The sequence below is a fragment of the Haliotis rufescens genome, unplaced genomic scaffold, assembly GCF_023055435.1.
Source record: "Haliotis rufescens isolate VD_foot unplaced genomic scaffold, xgHalRufe1.0.p SCAF_3, whole genome shotgun sequence".
Lineage (NCBI taxonomy): Eukaryota > Metazoa > Mollusca > Gastropoda > Lepetellida > Haliotidae > Haliotis > Haliotis rufescens.
Window position 1 is genome coordinate 23,031,014 of NW_025964001.1, and position 22,981 is coordinate 23,053,994.

The 22,981-nt window shown below is 43.0% G+C and overlaps 1 protein-coding gene across 1 annotated transcript; it reads left to right on the plus strand.

The window, feature by feature from the left end:
- Window positions 1-1,002: 1,002 nt before the first annotated feature.
- Window positions 1,003-22,732, plus strand: LOC125384356. Its single transcript, XM_048403376.1, has 3 exons — window positions 1,003-1,007; window positions 4,361-4,854; window positions 22,590-22,732. The coding sequence occupies exons 1-3, from the start codon at window positions 1,003-1,005 to the stop codon at window positions 22,730-22,732; spliced, it is 642 nt and encodes a 213-aa protein (XP_048259333.1).
- Window positions 22,733-22,981: the final 249 nt, after the last annotated feature.

Sequence of the window (22,981 nt, forward strand, 5' to 3'; positions counted from 1 at the left end):
GCTTGCAAGGTAGAGGGTATCGAGAGTAGGAATGACGGAGACATAAGACTGTTGTAGACTATGGGATATTCTTCCATCAATCTTTCGTAGTCTGTGCAGCACCACAGTAAAACCAGCACGCTGATGTCTTGGGAGTTACTGCGTTCTACGTTGTTGTGACGTATGTAGGACCGGCCAGGTTGTTATTTGCGTTCCCACTTTTTCACTTGATACAAGTACTGTGGGTATTCAAAAGAAAACCTGTCACTTATTGCAAGTACTGTTGGATTTCAAATGAATAACCTGTAAACTGCAGATGTACGTGTGATATACGTTGTCGTTTGAAATTAAAACATATTGTTCTAAGTACATGACATTTACGAGAGAGAGAAAGAGAGAGAGCATATCTAAATGTTAAACTGTGTTGTTAAAATTACACCATGCATTTTCAGCAACAAACTGTATCCCAGACATAATAAATGCATCTTGTCTGCCAGGCCCTTTGTCATTACGATATTCATACTTAAAAAAACCCAACACTTTTCGTAAAGAAAGATAATTGTTTCCTAAAATATGTAAAATATATTGTTTGAACTACTTAACGTTCATTACTTGTTTTTCTGTAGCAAATAATAACTCTGCATTTCTTTGCACAGAAATGATCACTGTTTGGCTGCAAAGTTATTTTCAAAACCTCAGCGTTAGATAGTGTCACAAGTGAGCTCATACGAGGCAGCGATTGCCGACTGGAGGCTGCTTGTTGACTAGCAAATCGATTTAGGCCGAGCTCCGACTGCGTCGCTCCTCGCAGTTAGCGCCGGTCACAACAGCACAGTCGTACCAATAAAGGAAGACACGGTTGCAGTGATGATTCATACGCCGTACGCGCTTGATACCGTTATGTACAGCTCGACCGCTTATGTGTTTAAAGAGCACAATAATCGCTACTGCATTTTGCTGCAAGTGGTACGTTTTGGCATTTATAAGTCATGTAATTATAAAATGTTTAAAGCTTGGCAAAGAATGAGGTAGGTTTATATAACTTTGAATATAGCATTCGCTGAAGTTTAGAAATGAGGTCAGTCCCAGCGTTGAGACAGGTCGACTAAAACAGCACGCTTTCAATTCTGGACCCATCTGTAATCATATCGTTGTTCCTATGAATAAGCGTGTTTTAGATGATGACATGTAAGTCAACGTAAAGATAATCTATAAATGGAGTTTCACGAGCGTTCATGAAAAACATTGTTTCATTAATTGGTGCCATTAAATCATAAAATAATGTAGGTTCGACATATCTTCATCTTTAGTTTTATAAGATGCTATGAATATGACATGAGCTCGGGCTTCTTTCCCTAAAGCTATATGCGTCATTATCTTTGACACTGCAGCCGTTGTGGGTGGAACTCCTCCAAATGTCACCATGCTATTATTACAGATACAGTGGGCGGCTGTCGGCGGACCGTGGTCAGTCACTTGGCGACTGTTCACATCTCAAATAACGGTACATACTACACGTAAGTGACTATGTCATACAGCGTTACATACATAGCAGACAATGTCGCACAATGTTACTTATACACGTCAGACAATGTCACACAATGTTACATACACATTAGACAATGTGTCACAGCGTTACATACACATCAGACAATGTCACACAACGTTACATACACATCAGACAATGGCGCACAACGGTACATACACAGACAATATCACAACGTTACATACACATCAGACAATGTCACAACGTTACATACATATCAGACAATGTCACACAACGTTACATACACATCAGACAATGTCACACAACGTTACATACACACCAGACAATGTCACACAACGTTACATATACATCAGACAATGTCACAACGTTACATACACATCAGACAATGTCACACAACGTTACATACACATCAGACAAAGGCGCACAACGGTACATGCACATCAGACAATGGCGCACAACGGTACATACACAGACAATATCACAACGTTACATACACATCAGACAATGTCACAACGTTACATACATATCAGACAATGTCACGACGTTACATACACATCAGACAATATCACAATGTTACATACACACCAGACAATGTCACACAACGTTACATACACATCAGACAAAGGCGCACAACGGTACATACACAGACAATATCACAACGTTACATACACATCAGACAATATCACAATGTTACATACACATCAGACAATGGCGCACAACGGTACATACACAGACAATATCACAACGTTACATACACACCAGACAATGTCACACAACGTTACATACACACCAGACAATGTCACACAACGTTACATACATATCAGACAGTGTCACACAACGCTACATACACACCAGACAATGTCACACAACGTTACATACACACCAGACAATGTCACACAACGTTACATACACACCAGACAATGTCACACAACGTTACATACATATCAGACAATGTCACGACGTTACATATACATCAGACAATGTCACACAACGTTACATATACACCAGACAATGTAACACAACGTTACATACACACCAGACAATGTCACACAACGTTACATATACATCAGACAATGTCACAACGTTACATACACATCAGACAATGTCACACAACGTTACATACACACCAGACAATGTCACACAACGTTACATATACATCAGACAATGTCACAACGTTACATACACATCAGACATTGTCACACAACGTTACATACACATCAGACAAAGGCGCACAACGGTACATGCACATCAGACAATGGCGCACAACGGTACATACACAGACAATATCACAACGTTACATACACATCAGACAATGTCACAACGTTACATACATATCAGACAATGTCACGACGTTACATACACATCAGACAATATCACAACGTTACATACACACCAGACAATGTCACACAACGTTACATACATATCAGACAGTGTCACACAACGCTACATACACATAAGACTATGTCACACAACGTTACGTACACATCTGACAATGGCGCACGACGTTACATACATATCAGACAATGCCACACAACGCTACATGCACACCAGACAATGTCACACAACGTTACATACACATCAGACAATGTCACACAACGTTACATACATATCAGACAGTGTCACACAACGTTACGTACACATCTGACAATGGCGCACGACGTTACATACATATTAGACAATGTCACACAACGCTACATGCACACCAGACAATGTCACACAACGTTACATACACATCAGACAATATCACAACGTTACATACACATCAGACAATGTCACACAACGTTACATACACATCAGACAATGCCACACAACGCTACATGCACACCAGACAATGTCACACAACGTTACATATACATCAGACAATGTCACAACGTTACATACACATCAGACAATGTCACACAACGTTACATACACATCAGACAAAGGCTCACAACGGTACATACACAGACAATATCACAACGTTACATACACATCAGACAATTTCACACAACGTTACATACACATCAGACAATGTCACAACGTTACATGCACATCAGACAATTTCACACAACGTTACATACACATCAGACAATGTCACACAACGTTACATACACATCAGACAATGTCACACAACGTTACGTACATATCAGACAATGTCACACAACGTTACATGGACATCAGACAATGTCTCACAACCTATATACATGTCGATGCAATGTTACACAATGCTACATAGACATCAGACAATGTCACACGATGTTACATGTAGGTATCAAAGACATGTCTATACATCCCCACAACCCCCGTCTACAAACACGCGGATTTACAAAGTGTGCACACGGGTCAGTTCTTAATTACCCTCATTAAACAGCATTATTTCCGGTCACAAACATCCATATTTCTGTTGTTCATACATTTGATCTCATCACACTATGTACATGTATGGAGTTAATAACTCCCATCCCGTCAAAACTTCAGATGTAACCTCAACCAAGAACACGAGTCTGCATGCCCCGAGATCAACCACTTGAGTTTCACCTCAATACATGAAATATGTGTCTGGTTTCCGCCCTTCAAAGAACCTCAGTGTTGTGAACGCCTGACTCTTGAGTGTGTAGGCGCATGTACAGCAGATCATATAACAGCTCTGGTTGTGTATCACGCAACATATCTATGATATAACTATACGATATTCCACGCTATACACAAGCATGTAGTTTCATGTAAAACAATCAACCCGAGTCTAGACATCATCACCAACCCCAATCTGCACATCACCACCAACCCCAGTCTACACATCGTCATCACCAACCCCAGTCTACACATCACCACCAACCCAAGTCTACACATCATCACCACCAACCCCAGTCTACACATCATCACCACCAACCCCAGTCTACACATCATCACCAAACCCAGTCTACACATAATCACCACCAACCCCAGTCTACATATCAGCATCACCAACACCAGTCTACACATCACCACCAAACCCAGTCTACACATCACCACCAACCAAAGTCTACACATCATCATCACCAGCTCAAGTCTACACATCATCACCATCAACCCCAGTCTATACATCATCATCACCAACCCCAGTCTACACATCACAACCACCAACCCCAATCTACACATCATCACCAACCCCAGTCTACACATCATCACCAAACCCAGTCTACACATAATCACCACCAACCCCAGTCTACATATCAGCATCACCAACACCAGTCTACACATCACCACCAACCAAAGTCTACACATCATCATCACCAGCTCAAGTCTACACATCGTCACCACCAACCCCAGTCAACACATCATCACCATCAACCCCAGTCTACACATCACAACCACCAACCCCAGGCTACACATCATCACCATCAACCCCAGTCTACACATCATCACCATCAACCCCAGTCTACACATCATCACCATCAACCCCAGTCTACACATCATCACCACCAACCCCAGTCTACACATCATCACCACCAACCCCAGTCTACACATCAACTCCAAACCCAGTCTACACATCATCACCAGCAACCCCAGTCTACACATCATCACCACCAACACCAGTCTACACATCACAACCACCAACCCCAGTCTACACATCATCACCATCAACCCCAGGCTACACATCATCACCATCAACCCCAGTCTACACATCATCACCATCAACCCCAGTCTACACATCATCACCACCAACCCCAGTCTACACATCATCACCACCAACCCCAGTCTACACATCAACTCCAAACCCAGTCTACACATCATCATCAGCAACCCCAGTCTACACATCATCACCATCATTCCCAGTCTACACATCACAACCACCAACCCCAGTCTACACATCATCACCACCAACACCTGTCTACACATCAACTCCAAACCCAGTCTACACATCATCACCAGCAACCTGTCTACACATCACCACCACCAACACCAGTCTACACATCACCAACACCACCAACCCCAGTCTACACATCACCAGCAACCACAGTCTACACATCACAACCACCAACCCCAGTCTACACATCATCACCACCAACCCCAGTCTACACATCATAACCACCAATCCCAGTCTGCACCTCATCAACACCAACCCCAGTTTAAACATCCCCACCAACCCCAGTCTACACATCATCACCACCAACCCCAGTCTACACATCACAACCACCAACCCCAGTCTACACATCACCAACACCAACCTCAGTCTACACATCATCAACACCAACCCAAGTTTAAACATCACCACCAACCCCAGTCTACACATCACCACCACCACCAACCCCAGTCTACACATCACCACCACCAACCCCAGTCTACACATCATCAACACCAACCCCAGTTCAAACATCACAACCAACCCCAGTCTACACATCACAACCACCAACCCCAGTCTACACATCACCACCACCAACCCCAGTCTACACATCATCACCACCAACCCCAGTCTACACATCACAACCACCAACCCCAATCTACACATCATCACCAACCCCAGTCTACACATCACCACCAACCCCAGTCTACACCTCACCAGCAACCACAGTCTACACATCATCACCACCAACCCCTGTCTACACATCACCTCCAACCCCAGTCTGCACATCACCACCACTAACCCCAGTCTACACATCATCACCACCACTAACCCCAATCTACACATCACCACCAACCCCAGTCTACAAATCACCACCACCACCAACCCCAGTCTACACATCATCACCACCAACCCCAATCTGCACGTCACCACCACTAACCCCAGTCTACACATCACAACCACCAACCCCAGTCTACACATCACCACCACCAACCCCAGTCTACACATCACCACCACTAACCCCAGTCTACACATCACAACCACCAACCCCAGTCTACACATCACCACCACCAACCCCAGTCTACACATCACCACCACCAACCCCAGTCTACACATCATCACCACTAACCCCAATCTACACATCACAACCACCAACCCCAGTCTACACATCACCACCACCAACCCCAGTCTACACATCATCACCAACCCCAGTCTACACCTCACCACCAACCCCAATCTTCACATCACCACCACCAACCCCAGTCTACACATCACCACCACTAACCCCAGTCTACACATCACCACCACTAACCCCAGTCTACACATCACCACCACTAACCCCAGTCTACACATCATCACCACCAACCCCAGTCTACACATCACCACCACCAACCCCAGTCTACACATCACCACCACCAACCCCAGTCTACACATCACCACCACCAACCCCAGTCTACACATCATAACCACCAACCCCAGTCTACACATCATCACCACCAACCCCAGTCTACACATCACAACCACCAACCCCAGTCTACACATCACAACCACCAACCCCAGTCTACACATCACCACCAACCCCAGTCTACACCTCACCAGCAACCACAGTCTACACATCATCACCACCAACCCCGGTCTACACATCATCACCACCAACCCCAGTCTACACATCACAACCACCAACCCCAGTCTACACATCATCACCACCAACCCCAGTCTACACATCATCACCAACCCGAGTCTACACATCATCAACAACAATGCCAGTTTAAACATCATCAACAATCCCAGTCTACACATCACCACCAAAACCAGTCTACACATCATCACCACCAACCCCAGTCTGCACCTCATCAACACCAACCCCAGTTTAAACATCCCCACCAACCCCAGTCTACACATCATCAACACCAACCCCAGTTTAAACATCACCACCAACCCCAGTCTACACATCACAACCACCAACCCCAGTCTACGCATCACCACCACCAACCTCAGTCTACACATCATCAACACCAACCCCAGTTTAAACATCACCACCAACCTCAGTCTACACATCATCACCACCAACCCCAGTCTACACATCACAACCACCAACCTCAGTCTAAACATCATCAACACCAACCCCAGTCTACACATCACAACCACCAACCCCAGTCTACACATCACCACCACCAAGCTCAGTCTACACATCATCAACACCAATCCCAGTCTACACATCACCACCACCAACCCCAGTCTACACATCATCACCACCAACCCCAGTCTATACATCATCACAACCAACCCCAGTCTACACATCATCACCACCAACCCCAGTCTACACATCATCACAACCAACCCCAGTCTACACATCATCACCACCAACCCCAGTCTACACATCATCACCACCAACCCCAGTCTACACATCATCACCACCAACCCCAGTCTACACATCACAACCACCAACCCTAGTCTACAAATCATCACCACCAACCCCAGTCTACACATCATCACCAACCCGAGTCTACACATCATCAACAACAATGCCAGTTTAAACATCAACAACAATCCCAGTCTACTCATAACCACCAATCCCAGTCTACACATCACAACCACCAACCCTAGTCTACACATCATCACCAACCCCAGTCTACACATCAACACCACCAACCCCATTCTACTCATCACAACCACCAACCCCAGTCTACACATCACAACCACCAACCCCAGTCTACACATCATCACCACCAACCCCAGTCTACACATCATAACCACCAATCCCAGTCTGCACCTCATCAACACCAACCCCAGTTTAAACATCCCCACCAACCCCAGTCTACACATCATCAACACCAACCCCAGTTTAAACATCACCACCAACCCCAGTCTACACATCACAACCACCAACCCCAGTCTACACATCACCACCACCAACCTCAGTCTACACATCATCAACACCAACCCCAGTTTAAACATCACCACCAACCTCAGTCTACACATCATCACCACCAACCCCAGTCTACACATCACAACCACCAACCTCAGTCTACACATCATCAACACCAACCCCAGTCTACACATCACAACCACCAACCCCAGTCTACACATCACCACCACCAACCTCAGTCTACACATCATCAACACCAACCCCAGTCTACACATCACCACCACCAACCCCAGTCTACACATCATCACCACCAACCCCAGTCTACACATCATCACAACCAACCCCAGTCTACACATCATCACCACCAACCCCAGTCTACACATCATCACCACCAACCCCAGTCTACATATCATCACCACCAACCCCAGTCTACACATCATCACCACCAACCCCAGTCTACACATCACAACCACCAACCCCAGTCTACACATCACCACCACCAACCCCAGTCTACGCATCATCAACACCAACCCCAGTTTAAACATCACCACCAACCCCAGCCTACACATCACCACCACCAACCCCAGTCTACACATCATCACCACCAACCCCAGTTTAAACATCATCACCACCAACCCCAGTCTACACATCACCACCACCAACCCCAGTCTACACATCACCACCACCAACCCCAGTCTACACCTCACCACCAACCCCAGTCTACACATCATCACCACCAACCCCAGTCTACACATCATCACCACCAACCCCAGTCTACACATCATCACCACCAACCCCAGTCTACACATCATCACCACCAACCCCAGTCTACACATCATCACCACCAACCCCAGTCTACACATCACAACCACCAACCCCAGTCTACACATCACCACCACCAACCCCAGTCTACGCATCATCAACACCAACCCCAGTTTAAACATCACCACCAACCCCAGCCTACACCTCACCACCACCAACCCCAGTCTACACATCATCACCACCAACCCCAGTTTAAACATCATCACCACCAACCCCAGTCTACACATCACCACCACCAACCCCAGTCTACACATCACCACCACCAACCCCAGTCTACACCTCACCACCAACCCCAGTCTACACATCATCACCACCGACCCCAGTCTACACATCATCACCACCAACCCCAGTCTACACATCATCACCACCAACCCCAGTCTACACATCATCACCACCAACCCCAGTCTACACATCACCACCACCAACCCCAGTCTACACATCACCACCACAAACCCCAGTCTACACATCACAACCACCAACCCCAGTCTACACATCATCATCACCAACCCCAGTCTACACATCACCACCACCAACCCCAGTCTACACATCACAACCACCAACCCCAGTCTACACCTCACCACCACCAACCCCAGTCTACACATCACCACCACCAACCCCAGTCTACACATCACAACCACCAACCCCAGTCTACACATCACAACCACCAACCCCAATCTACACATCATCACCAACCCCAGTCTACACATCACCACCAACCCCAGTCTACACCTCACCAGCAACCACAGTCTACACATCACCACCACCAACCCCTGTCTACACATCACCTCCAACCCCAGTCTGCACATCACCACCACAAACCCCAGTCTTCACATCACAACCACCAACCTCAGTCTACACATCATCATCACCAACCCCAGTCTACACATCACCACCACCAACCCCAGTCTACACATCATCACCACCAACCCCAGTCTACACATCACCACCACCAACCCCAGTCTACACATCATAACCACCAACCCCAGTCTACACATCACCACCACCAACCCCAGTCTACACATCATCATCACCAACCCCAGTCTACACATCACCACCACCAACCCCAGTCTACACATCATAACCACCAACCCCAGTCTACACATCACCACCACAAACCCCAGTCTACACATCACAACCACCAACCCCAGTCTACACATCATCATCACCAACCCCAGTCTACACATCACCACCACCAACCCCAGTCTACACATCACCACCAACCCCAGTCTACACCTCACCAGCAACCACAGTCTACACATCACCACCACCAACCCCTGTCTACACATCACCTCCAACCCCAGTCTTCACATCACAACCACCAACCTCAGTCTACACATCATCACCAACCCCAGTCTACACATCACCACCAACCCCAGTTTAAACATCAACAACAATCCCAGTCTACACATCATCACCACCAACACCAGTCTACACATCACAACCACCAACCCCAGTCTACACATCACAACCACCAACCCCAGTCTGCACATCATCACCACCAACCCCAGTCTACACATCATCACCACCAACCCCAGTCTACACATCACCACCACCAACCACAGTCTACACATCATCAACACCAACCCCAGTTCAAACATCACCACCAACCCAAGTCTACACATCATCACCACCAACCCCAGTCTACACATCAACACCACCAACCCCAGTCTACACATCACAACCACCAACCCCAGTCTACACATCACAACCACCAACCCCAGTTTAAACATCATCACCACCAACCCCAGTCTACACATCACAACCACCAACCCCAATCTACACATCATCACCACCAACCCCAGTCTACACATCATCACCACCAACCCCAGTCTACACATCACAACCACCAACCCCAGTTTAAACATCACCACCAACCCCAGTCTACACATCATCATCACTGTAATGTACAAGCCTTTTGTATATTTCGGTCAGTAGACAGTGAGATGAATCATATTGTATATGTTGTATGTGATACAGCATACTACCGTAAAGATATACGTTAATTCATGTAGCAATAACGTATATCTTTACGGTAGTATGCTGTATCACATACAACATGTACAATATGATTCATCTCACTGTCTACTGACCGAAATATACAAAAGGCTTGTACATTACAATCACCAACCCCAGTCTACACATTATCATCACCAACCCAGTCTACACATCATCACCAACCCCAGTCTACACATCGTCACCAACAATCCCAGTCTACACATCATCACCACCAACCCCAGTCTACATATCAGCATCACTAACTCAAGTCTACACATCATCACTATCAACCCCAGTCTACACATCATCACCAACCCCAGTCTACATATCAGCATCACCAACCCCAGTCTACACATCTTCATCACCAATCCCGGTCTAAACATCACCACCAACCCCAGTCTACACATCATCATCACCAACCCAAGTCTACACATCATCACCAACCTCAGACTTCACATCATCACCAACTCCAGTCTCCACTTAATCACCTGCCCATGTTGACACAACATCACCAACCCCAGTCTTCACATCTTCATCACCAATCCCTGTCTACACATCACCCCAAACCCGGGTCAACACATCACCACCAACCCCAGTCTACACATCACCACCAACCCCAGTCTACACATCACCACCAACCCCAGTCTAAATATCTTCATCACTAACCCCAATCATGATAATCACCTCAACCCCACTTTTCATTTCATAACCCCAGTCTGCATTAATCACTTCAACCCCACTTTTCATATGTCAATCCCAGTTTACACATCATCACCTGAACCCCACTTTTCACATCTCAAGCCCAGCCTCTACATCCTCACCTCAACCCCACTTTTCACATCTCAACCCCAGTCTACATATCATCACCTCAAACCCAATTTTCATGTCTCAACCCAAGTTTACATATAATCACCTCAACCCCACTTTTCATATTTCACCCTCCGCCACGACATCATCACATCAACCACAATTTTCATATGAACCCCAGTCGCCTAGTCATCACCTCAACCCCACTTTTCATATCTCAACCCCGGTCTACACATCATCACCTCAACCCCAGTTTTCATGTCTCAACCCCAGTCTACATATAATCACCTCAACCCCAACCCCACTTTTCACATCTCAACCTCAACCCCAGTTTTCATATTTCAACCCCAGTCTACATATAATCACCTCAACCCCACTTTTCACATCTCAACCTCAACCCCACTTTTCATATCTCAGCCCCAGTCTATATATAATCACCTCAACCCCACTTTTCATATTTCACCCTCCGCCTCCACATCATCACCTCAACAACAATTTTCATATGAACCCCAGTCGCCACGTCATCACCTCAACCCCACTTTTCATATCTCAACCCCGGTCTACACATCATCACCTCAACCCCACTTTTCATATCTCAGCCCCAGTCTATATATAATCACCTCAACCCCACTTTTCATATTTCACCCTCCGCCTCCACGTCATCACCTCAACCCCACTTTTCATATCTCAACCCCGGTCTACAGATCATCACCTCAACCCCAGTTTTCATATCTCAACCCCGGTCTACATATAATCACCTCAACCCCAACCCCACTTTTCACATCTCAACCTCAACCCCAGTTTTCATATCTCAACCCCAGTCTACATATAATCACCTCAACCCCACTTTTCACATCTCAACCTCAACCCCAGTTTTCATATCTCAACCCCAGTCTACATATAATCACCTCAACCCCACTTTTCACATCTCAACCTCAACCCCAGTTTTCATATCTCAACCCCAGTCTACATATAATCACCTCAACCCCGATTTTCATATCTCAACCCCAGTCTAGACATCATCACCTCAACCCCCGCCTCCACACCATCACCTCGTATCTGAGTTCTTCTGTACAATGGTGCACAAACAAGCCTGCAGCTCTGTGTGATAGACTGCGACATTCAGTTGTGTATAGATCATATATGTACTTACAAGGGAAAGCAGAGATGAGGTGTGTGGAGGCGAATATAATATTCTGAAATATTCACAAGTAAATTGTTCACGAAAATATGTTCCACATTACATGCAGTAAACAGTTTGGCGTTTTATTGTGTTGGACGGGATTAACATTCGTTGCCACAGCATGTCACGTTGACATTAGGGGTGGTATCAAGCATTTTAATTGGTGATACAATACCTGTAGCCGTCTTCATTTCCACAGCCCTCTACTTTAATCATTTTACCAGCAATAGATTATTTCGGAAATAAATCGCACGAATGACGACTAGAATATTCTGTTGAACCATTTGATAAGGAAATTTATAGTACATTTTGACATCACCGCGAAGTAAAAAAAAACCCAACAACAACTTGGCTCCTCCCCGAGAACAGTGATAAGTGGAGGTCATGTGGCGGCGTCAATGTTTATGCATATGACCTGGGTCAGATGATGACGTCACGACAAGTGTCGCGTGCTGCACAGCAGACAGCGTGTTGACGATTGCCTCTGAGTTGGCTTAGGCTGTGTTTCGCTGTATGCACACATTTGACACAGGTCATCTGATTTAGTTATGCTTGTGACGCCTAACGTTTACACATTTCAGGAAAACATGTTGTCAATATCTTCGCATAAATACTTAACCCTTCGTCAAATATCAACTTTAGACTCATTTTAATGTAGTTTTTAAAAAATAAAATGTGCTGATGCAGCATTTTTTTTCCCAGGCGTTTTATCCACGATTTTATACAGATCGTTAAAGCTGCATCCAGGGAATTCATCGTATGTCCATTGACGTCTTAATTATTATATTATATTCATAAAATTTATTATACATCCTAAAGCAGTGCAATTAATATGGAGGAAATGTATTTCAAGCCTTTCATTTAATGTTTCAGCTTAAGGGGGAGGGCAATGAGAATAGGGAACGAGACAGCATTGATGAATTTCATGCGTTTTTATTAAAGGATTAAACAATAATATTTTTAAATATATACCAGCAGTATTCAAGATCGTCAGCTGAAGAACGATATGGGGACAAGTTATTGCCATGATGTCTTTTTGATCTGTTTTCATTTTTATGTTGGCCGTCATAGAGTTGGCATATTGCTGAGTGCGGCGTTAAACAACAAACAAACAAAAAAAAGTTTTATTTTGGTGGTAATATATTTCTAGTGACTCTTTTGTACCACCGGCCATTTTAAGAGAATAAACTGTTCTGCTCTGTTAGCTGGGCATCTTTATGGGTTTGACGTTTATATTTGTACTTTCTTGTCTAAATGCCAACGTGAATTCGGAATTGTGGTGTATTAGCATTGTTTGACTCCGCGTTTAGCAATATTCCGGCGTAATCAGGGTAAAGAGAACCAAGAATGTCTACCGGGAGGATGGAAACACGGGTACATACGTCACGATGAACGTCTTTAACCACGTCTCTAGGCATGAATACAAACGTAAATATGTGCACACATGGAATATAGGAATACGTATTAGGAATGCAAATATGGGCACACATGAAATAAGGAATACGTATTAGGAATGTTATATGGGAACTCATGGAATAAGGAATACGTATTAGGAATGCAAATATGGGTACTCACGGAATAAGGAATACGTATTTTGAATGCAAATATGGGCACACCTGGAATAAAGGAATACGTATTAGGAATGTTATATGGGCACACATGGAATAAAGAATACGTATTAGGAATGCAAATATGGACACACGTGGAATAAAGAATACGTATTAGGAATGCAAATATGGGCACACATGGAATAAAGAAATGCGTATTAGGAATGCAAATATGGGCACACCTGGAATAAAGGAATACGTATTAGGAATGTTATATGGGCACACATGGAATAAAGAATACGTATTAGGAATGCAAATATGGGCACACGTGGAATAAAGAATACGTATTAGGAATGCAAATATGGGCACACCTGGAATAAAGGAATGCGTATTAGGAATGTTATATGCGAACTCATGGATTAAGGATACGTATTAGGAATGCAAATATGGGCACACATGGAATAAAGGAATGCGTATCAGGAATGTTATATGGGCACACATGGAACAAGGAAAACGTTTTAGGAATGTATTTATGAGGAAATATGGAATAAAAGGAATTCGTATGATGAATATAAATATGAGTACAAATTGAAGAAAAAGGAATACCTATAGGTAATTTAAATATAAGTACACTTGGAATAAAAGGAATACCTTAAAAGAATGCATTTTTGAGTACAAATGGAATAAAAGGAATACCTTTAAGGAATGTAAATATCAGTACACGTGGAATAAGGAGTACGTATGAGGAATTTAAATATCAGCACACGTGGAATAAGGAGTACGTATGAGGAATGTAAACAGAACCCACGTTGAATAAGGAGTACGTATGAGGAATGTAAATATCAGTACACGTGGAATAAGGAGTACGCATGAGGATTTTAAATATCAGTACACGTGGAATAAGGAGTACGTATGAGGAATTTAAATATCATTACACGTGGAATAAGGAGTACGTATGAGGAATTTAAATATCATTACACGTGGAATAAGGAGTACGTATGGGGAATTTAAATATCATTACACGTGGAATAAGGAATTACGTATGATGAATTTAAATATCAGCACACGTGGAATAAGGAGTACGTATGAGGAATGTAAATATCATTACACGTGGAATAAGGAGTACGCATGAGGATTTTAAATATCATTACACGTGGAATAAGGAGTACGTATGAGGAATTTAAATATCATTACACGTGGAATAAGGAGTACGTATGAGGAATGTAAATATCATTACACGTGGAATAAGGAGTACGTATGAGGAATGTAAATATCATTACACGAGGAATAAGGAGTACGTATGAGGAATGTAAATATCATTACACGTGGAATAAGGAGTACGTATGAGGAATGTAAATATCATTACACGTGGAATAAGGAGTACGTATGAGGAATGTAAATATCATTACACGTGGAATAAGGAGTACGTATGAGGAATGTAAATATCATTACACGTGGAATAAGGAGTACGTATAAGAAATTTAAATATGGGTACACGTGGAGCAAATATTGTTTATTTGTGAACCAGATAGACGCGAGTTGTCATGGTGTACTTGTGTGTGTACATGACTAGGAAACAGGGAGGATGCTCGGTTCAGGGATCGTATGAACATACATGTATGAATCATCAGTGGTGCAGCGGAAGGTTTAAATGTGCACGTCCTCCCAACACCAGTTTTCCACACATGGCGTCATTCAAACTACCATGACTCACGCTTAACTGTGAGAAAATATCGTGTAAGTCGTGCCTGGGGTGGGGCCGAGGGTGTTTGTTTGTTTATTTGATGTTTAACGCCGCACTCAGTAGTATTCCAGCTATATGACGGCGGTCTGTAAATAATCGAGTCTGGACCAGACAATCCAGAGATTGACATCATGAGCATCAATCCACGCAATTGGGATACGATGACATACATCAACCAAGTCAGCGAGCCTGGCCACCCGATACCGTTAGTCGCCTCTTATGACAGGCAAACTCGCTTTTTACGCGAGAATGGGTTGCAGAAGACCTATTCTACCCCAGATCTTCTTCACAGGTCGGTTTTGTGTGTGTGTGTGTGTGTGTGTGTGTGTGTGTGTGTGTGTGTGTGTGTGTGTGTGTGTGTGTGTGTGTGTGTGTGTGTGGCGTGTGTGGCGTGTGTGGCGTGTGTGTGGCGTGTGTGTGTGGCGTGTGTGTGTGGCGTGTGTGTGTGGCGCGTGTAATATATGTGTGTGTGTTTAGTCTGTTTAATGTGTGTGTAGCGTGTGCGTGTGTGTGCATGTGTGACTGTGCATGTGTAGTGTGTGTGCTCTGTTCGTGTGTGTTTGTGTGCGTGCGTGCGCGCGCGTGTGTAGGATAAGTGGTTCGTGCCTGCGTGCGTGCCTAATGCCTATTTGTGTGTATGTGTTGGCGCAGTGGTGTGTGTTTAAAAATAACACGCTGGTTTCTTGGGAGCTACTGTGTTCGACGTTGTTGTGACATATGTAGGACCGGCCAGGTTGTTTGTGTTACCAATTTTGTCACTTACTGCAAGTACCGTGGGTATTACAAAAAATACCTGTCACTTAATTCAAGTACTGTGGGATTTTCAAATGAATACTATATATGAATCTATATATGTATATGTATTTGTTTGTGTGTGTGTGTGTGTGTGTGTGTGTGTGTGTGTGTGTGTGTGTGTGTGTGTGTGTGTGTGTGTGTGTGTGTGTGTGTGTGTGTGTGTGTGTTTGCGTGCGCGTGTGTGTGTGTGTGTGTGCATGTGTTAGAGAGTAGTGGGTATTCACTTCCTCTTTTTTAACCAATGACACTCTTCTCAGTACCAGAAGACTACTATAAATACACAACATTGTCTCAGTCGGTATACCTGGAATAAAACAAGGAAATAACTAACAGGAATTGATAAAGGTTTCCCAGCACATGACGTCATCAAAGTAAACCAGTCAAGATAAATGGTGGTACAGCCTAGAGCGCGGACCGGGCGCTCTTATCACGGTACAGCTGAATACACGCTCTTTCTATATCCTTAACCAATCAGCACCCGGCATTTACACAACAGCACGATCCTGCTTCCGGGTTGATTGGGCTGCGTGTTGAAAGAGATAGTACCCTTCGAGGACAGATTTACTTGTTCGTGAGTCGCCCACTGAAGACAAGAAGTTAGAGGACATCGACGATTATGGTGCAATTACTCAATATAGTCATTTTTGGCAAACTATTGTTGAGTGTTTTTAATCTTGAATCTTTCTTAGCTAAGAATGTATTTTATGTAAAATGGCCCCTTTCGAAACCCAGCCTGTTTGTTGTCGTTTGATGTTTAACGCCGAAATCAGCAATATTTCAGTTATATGACGGCAGTCTGTAAATAATCGAGTCTGGACCAGACAATCCAGTCCATTGACATTCTGAGCATCGATCTACGCTATTCTATTGGGGTACGATGACATGCATCAACCGAGTCAGCGAGCCTGGCCACCTTATCCCAAGCATGGGTTGTTACAGATCAATTCTAAACCGGATCTTAACGGGTTGGCTTTGGTTTTAATCAGACATTCTTCATACACTTATGTGTCTAATTAATACAAGGAATGACACAGTTCACGTATATCAGAAAGAAAATAAGTAGTATTTTTCACAACCTGTCGCCCAATATGCTTATATCAAGTGCTATGACTGTCTGTCATAAAGGCCGTAAAACAAATATACCCCATTCAGCCCATGCAAGTCTATAATAGGCAAGCCTAGATTCCTGCAGTTTCCGGGTCTGTCCAAACCGGCTGAATCACAAGCAAAGCGGAGGAAGTCTCTTGGCTCCTTTTTATTATGTTTTATTAAGATGTTTTAACAACTGTTTTATTTGTGTAAAATATGTTCATTTCAGAGACAACATGCGAGTCAAATATTATGACGTAATTTCTCCTATTTCTGACAATTTCCCTTTGAGGAAATCCGGGTGAGGATAGCCGACATAACTGCCATTCTGTTCAAAGCAGCGTTAACCCAAACTCTCTTACTATGATTGTTACGATGTAGTCGGAATCGTACAATGGACTCTGCTTTTAGTAGAGATGTCTCTATGATGTCTGGAAAGGATTATGAAAATGTTTCTTGTCGCTCCTATTTTAACTCTGACACATTTAATTGATTATGCAAAATTAAAATGGGCACAACAACAGCCTAAAATCATATAGACACACAACTCTTTTTATTTTGGTCGATGATTTTACAAGGGCGGATCAAGCATTTTAAAAGGGAGGGGTTCATAAGACAAAATATCAAAATCCTCTCTCAGTGTCTCAGTGGGAGGGGGGACTTTCTACAACTATTACATTTGGTTTTCAAAAGGGAAGGGGGGTCCGCCCCCGCCCCAAACCCGACATACCCACCCCACCCCCACCCCCCTCTGGCTTATATATGTCAATTTGTCAAAGGTCGTGAAAAAATGGTACCGGTTATACCATAAGAGCGAACCCGGTTTCCAGGAAGTATATACCCTTCTGTACACGACGAGTCAAGATAGACCTGGACAGATAACGTATCAGAAAAAAACTCTTATGGTGATAAGTCTATGACAGGCTGACATAAGGGTGCTGGCCTGTATTCAGTCGCTTAGACATTCAAAGACCGATGACCGCTTAGTATAAAATATTACCGGGGCTGCACGTTTTAAGCACTGGGCGGATTTTGCCTATTTTGGTAGAGTAACATTTCATCCTTCAAATTCAAGCCCCAAATCCAAAATTCAGTGGAATGAGAGAGCGACACTGTAAAAGAGACATGATTTTCTTTTTTAACTAGAAATTATGAGTCAAGAACACGTTCAAAATTGAAATGATGGCTGTCAAAAAAGTAACAACAAACGAGTGTGGCAGTTATGCGTGTTTGTCACATGTGTCTAAAATGTCCAAGACAGAGTATGAGAAACACCACCTGCATTAACGGTCCAATGTGTTGTAAACGTGGAACTCTCTAACAGTGCTTAAGGTGCAATATATAGAAGCGTGATATAACACATGTTGAAGAATATCGTCTATGTGAGATCAGTCAATGTTTCAATTTACTTTAAGCCCACGTGTATAAAAACGTTGTATTTTCCGTTTTTAAGCCCATGGACTAAAAAGTTGGTTTCTGTCGCTGTCCCAAGCATAGCTCTAGCAAGGCTAGAAACAGGCCCTCACATCTCCAAGAAAAGTGGCATTACGTTAAATACACAGTAGAAATATTTTTGTTTTATGTTTGTTTTAGTTACCGGAGTCAAAAAAACACAATTACTAATATTTCTTATTATTTTTCTTTGCCCAAACCGGATAAGAAAAATGAAACGTTATTTAAACTTATTTTACTGACAATGAATAGGATCGGGAAAAAAGCTCCAGGAACCTACTCGATCCAATCCCTTCTTCAGAATGATTAATACACATGTATATCAATAAATGCAATCAACCTTTTACAACAAACGTAATTGGTACAAGAAAACATGAACTAGTTAAGTCGTTTAGACAGAACATAATTATGTACAGCTTTACAAAGTAAATCGTTGACATTGTCTTTTGACTTTGGGTCGCTAAATAGCAGATTGTTAAGATCATATGTTATGCAAGTTTGAAAAATTAATGTAATAAACTGAGGGTCAAAAGGAAGTATGCCATGTTTGCTGTTTGTGTAATTAATTAAAATTTACAGAAAGTTGTTAAATTTAACCATCACTCTTGCCAGCAACCGTTTGAAAAAGGTCATCTGTGGCTGTGCCATATTTGGGATATTCAAGTAATAGCATTCTAATAGCTAATAGAATTACGACCCTCGAGGAAAAAATGTAAAACACTTTAAGAGTCTAAACCACAAAAAGATATGATTTTCTATGATTTGCCTTGAAAACATGACCCAGTCTTGTGTTGTTGTTTTCTGGCTTATTTTTTTGTTTAAATACTTTTAATGAACCTCCTCGTTTTACTACCGATCGAAGTTGATTCCACATGTAGCTGCCATCATAAATGAAGGAGTTTTGTTGTTCTAAATCTATCTGCGAATTGAAAGATTAAATTTGTTTCGAATGGTGTAACCAGTGAACTTTCTGTTTGGAACGTTGATGTTATAGTTATATACGAGTAATCATGAAAAAGACCTTTTGAAATAATTATTGATCACATGCATTTCATGTAAACTGACTTCGAAAGGAAACTTTACCACTTTCAAATGTGTTATATAGCAGTGAAATTTATTGTTAAAAAATGATTGTAACTGTATTACAATGTTTCTGTTGAGATTCAGTAGAAATTCATTGCATTATATTTGGACAATTATTAGTTGTCAGGAATGCAGTAGTATTCAATGTAAGCAGTGGTGAGGAATTTATTATATTATGTTGCTCGAATAATCTTTAAACTTCCGTAAAAGCATGGATGGATGTAAAGCGTTATAGAAACATGGTGAATATTCTGTGATATTCTAATGACATTTGACTGAACAAGCACTGTGTGGAAAGTACTGGAAGCTAGTAAGACTAAAGAAGTTGAGCGGACGCGTTCCTGTCTCATCTCACCTTTTTTTCTGACATCATCTGACATTACATCAAGACCAGCTTTCGTGTGAAGATCACTTTTCACCCTGAATTTGACATATCGGAGTTACATGGATGACATTCTTCGTCCGATTGTCATATCTACAACAGCTGTCACGTGGTGTCCTTTATCAGCATGACCATGCCAGACTCCATACAGCCTGAATCGTACAGAACTTCCTTTCAGCCAACAACGTCAACGTGTAGCCGTGGCATACATGCTCCCCAGACAAGTCCCCCGCATAACATCTCTGGGATGTCATGGGTCGTTCTGATCGACAGCGACCACATCCTCCAGCCTCCCGACAACAACTGATTCAGGCCCTCCGAGAAGACTAGCGACGCATTCCACGTGACTTCATCAGAAGACTGGCTTTTTCTGTGCGCCGGAGACTTTTGCGTGTCTTCAAGCAGGGTGTGGTCATACACGCTATTAATGTGTCTTGTCATTGAACTTAAGCGATTTCAGAGGTATGTGCCCTTTGTCCATTACGTTGAAACCTTGTTTTTGCTGCTCCACCTCAATTCGGGCAACTTCCATGCCAATATCGGATGTTGTATGACTGTCATTTTAAATGTTGATTTCGTTGAGATTTTGATCTTTTCAATCAATTTTACATATATCGATCTCTTTTTTTGTAGTTTTTAAACTAGACTTAGTTATAACTATGGTAAAGTTTCCTTTGGCCGTCAGTATATAAAGTCTCTACAAATGCCCCATCAACCCTTCCTGTGGTAGTCGTAAATTCACGTGGAATACACTGACAAACATTTAACATCCTGAATTTATAAAAGATCTTGGTCATTTTCTAATTTGACCAACAAGAACAGATTTAGGTCAAATAAACCTGTACGGACATCGTATTAGGATTCTACATTAATTGTCAGGGGTTTAACGATTACCGTTCTATCTTGAAAGGGTGGGCGTATAAAAATAGTATCACTATACATTATTTTCAAAGGACTTTGTTTAAAAAACAATGGGGACTATTTTAATGTTGGAAATTCCCAATACACTCCAATCTATTGCTTATCTGACATTGACAGGACGAAATGTATCCATTAAGTGTGAGTGAGTGAGTTGGCTTTAAGGTGTTCCAGTTATGTCTGCTTAATGTGGGAGGAAAGTCCGAAGTGATGCAGGTCTTTAGATGTTGCAGAAATTTGTGTTGATTTGTAAACCTAGTTAATTTTGTAATACATTTGTGGTTACATACCACTCGTTGGTTGTTTGTTGGTTTCACACCAAGTTCTTATACGTACAGATTTTTTGGGTTAACATATTGTTCCAATTAGGGAATCAACACGTAACAATACGCCGTTATTTATATGTCAAGCTTACATTAATTTAAGTGCCTATGACAAAATATATATTTTCAGAGACTAAACCTTAGTCTTACCAATGGAGCGGCAATTGTGCTTTTATGGCACCATCGTATTAACGGAATGACAAATTTGGGTTAAACAGACGAGCTTCATTGTCGCTTTACGTCCATTCACATACTTGGGTATCAGTTTGACTCTCTCAATCGGATGTGCGAGGTAACGGAACGAGGAAGTTAAGTGAGGAGGAAGGAAGTCCGAATGTGAACCCTCATGTCAATTTCCACGCCCTGGAGAAGAGGAACAAACTAACTGAAGCTAGAAATTCAAGCAGTATACCGAAGTCCTCCACCAGCTACTAAACTTATTATCGCAACATCACAGTGTTTTCTATATGGGATATTACAGCTGTTGCCAAGGTGACGGTGTTATGGGATAAATGGCTTTTTTTCGAAGATTTACGGTGTATCGTATTTTTTGGGCAGATAACCTGCATTTGAATAGTAGTATAATTAGTTCACGAAAATTGATATTGCTTTATATTTACTCCAATGCCCTGTGCAGAGTTGCGTGCCCTTGGCGTGCCAGAAACCTACGAGGGGCGTTCAATC

What these genes read in the sequence shown, in the direction of transcription:
- LOC125384356 (XM_048403376.1), top strand. An exon ending in CATCATCACCATCAACCCCA is followed by an intron (nt 4,855 to 22,589) that starts GTCTACACATCA and finishes CGGATGTGCGAG; the next exon opens with GTAACGGAACGAGGAAGTTA.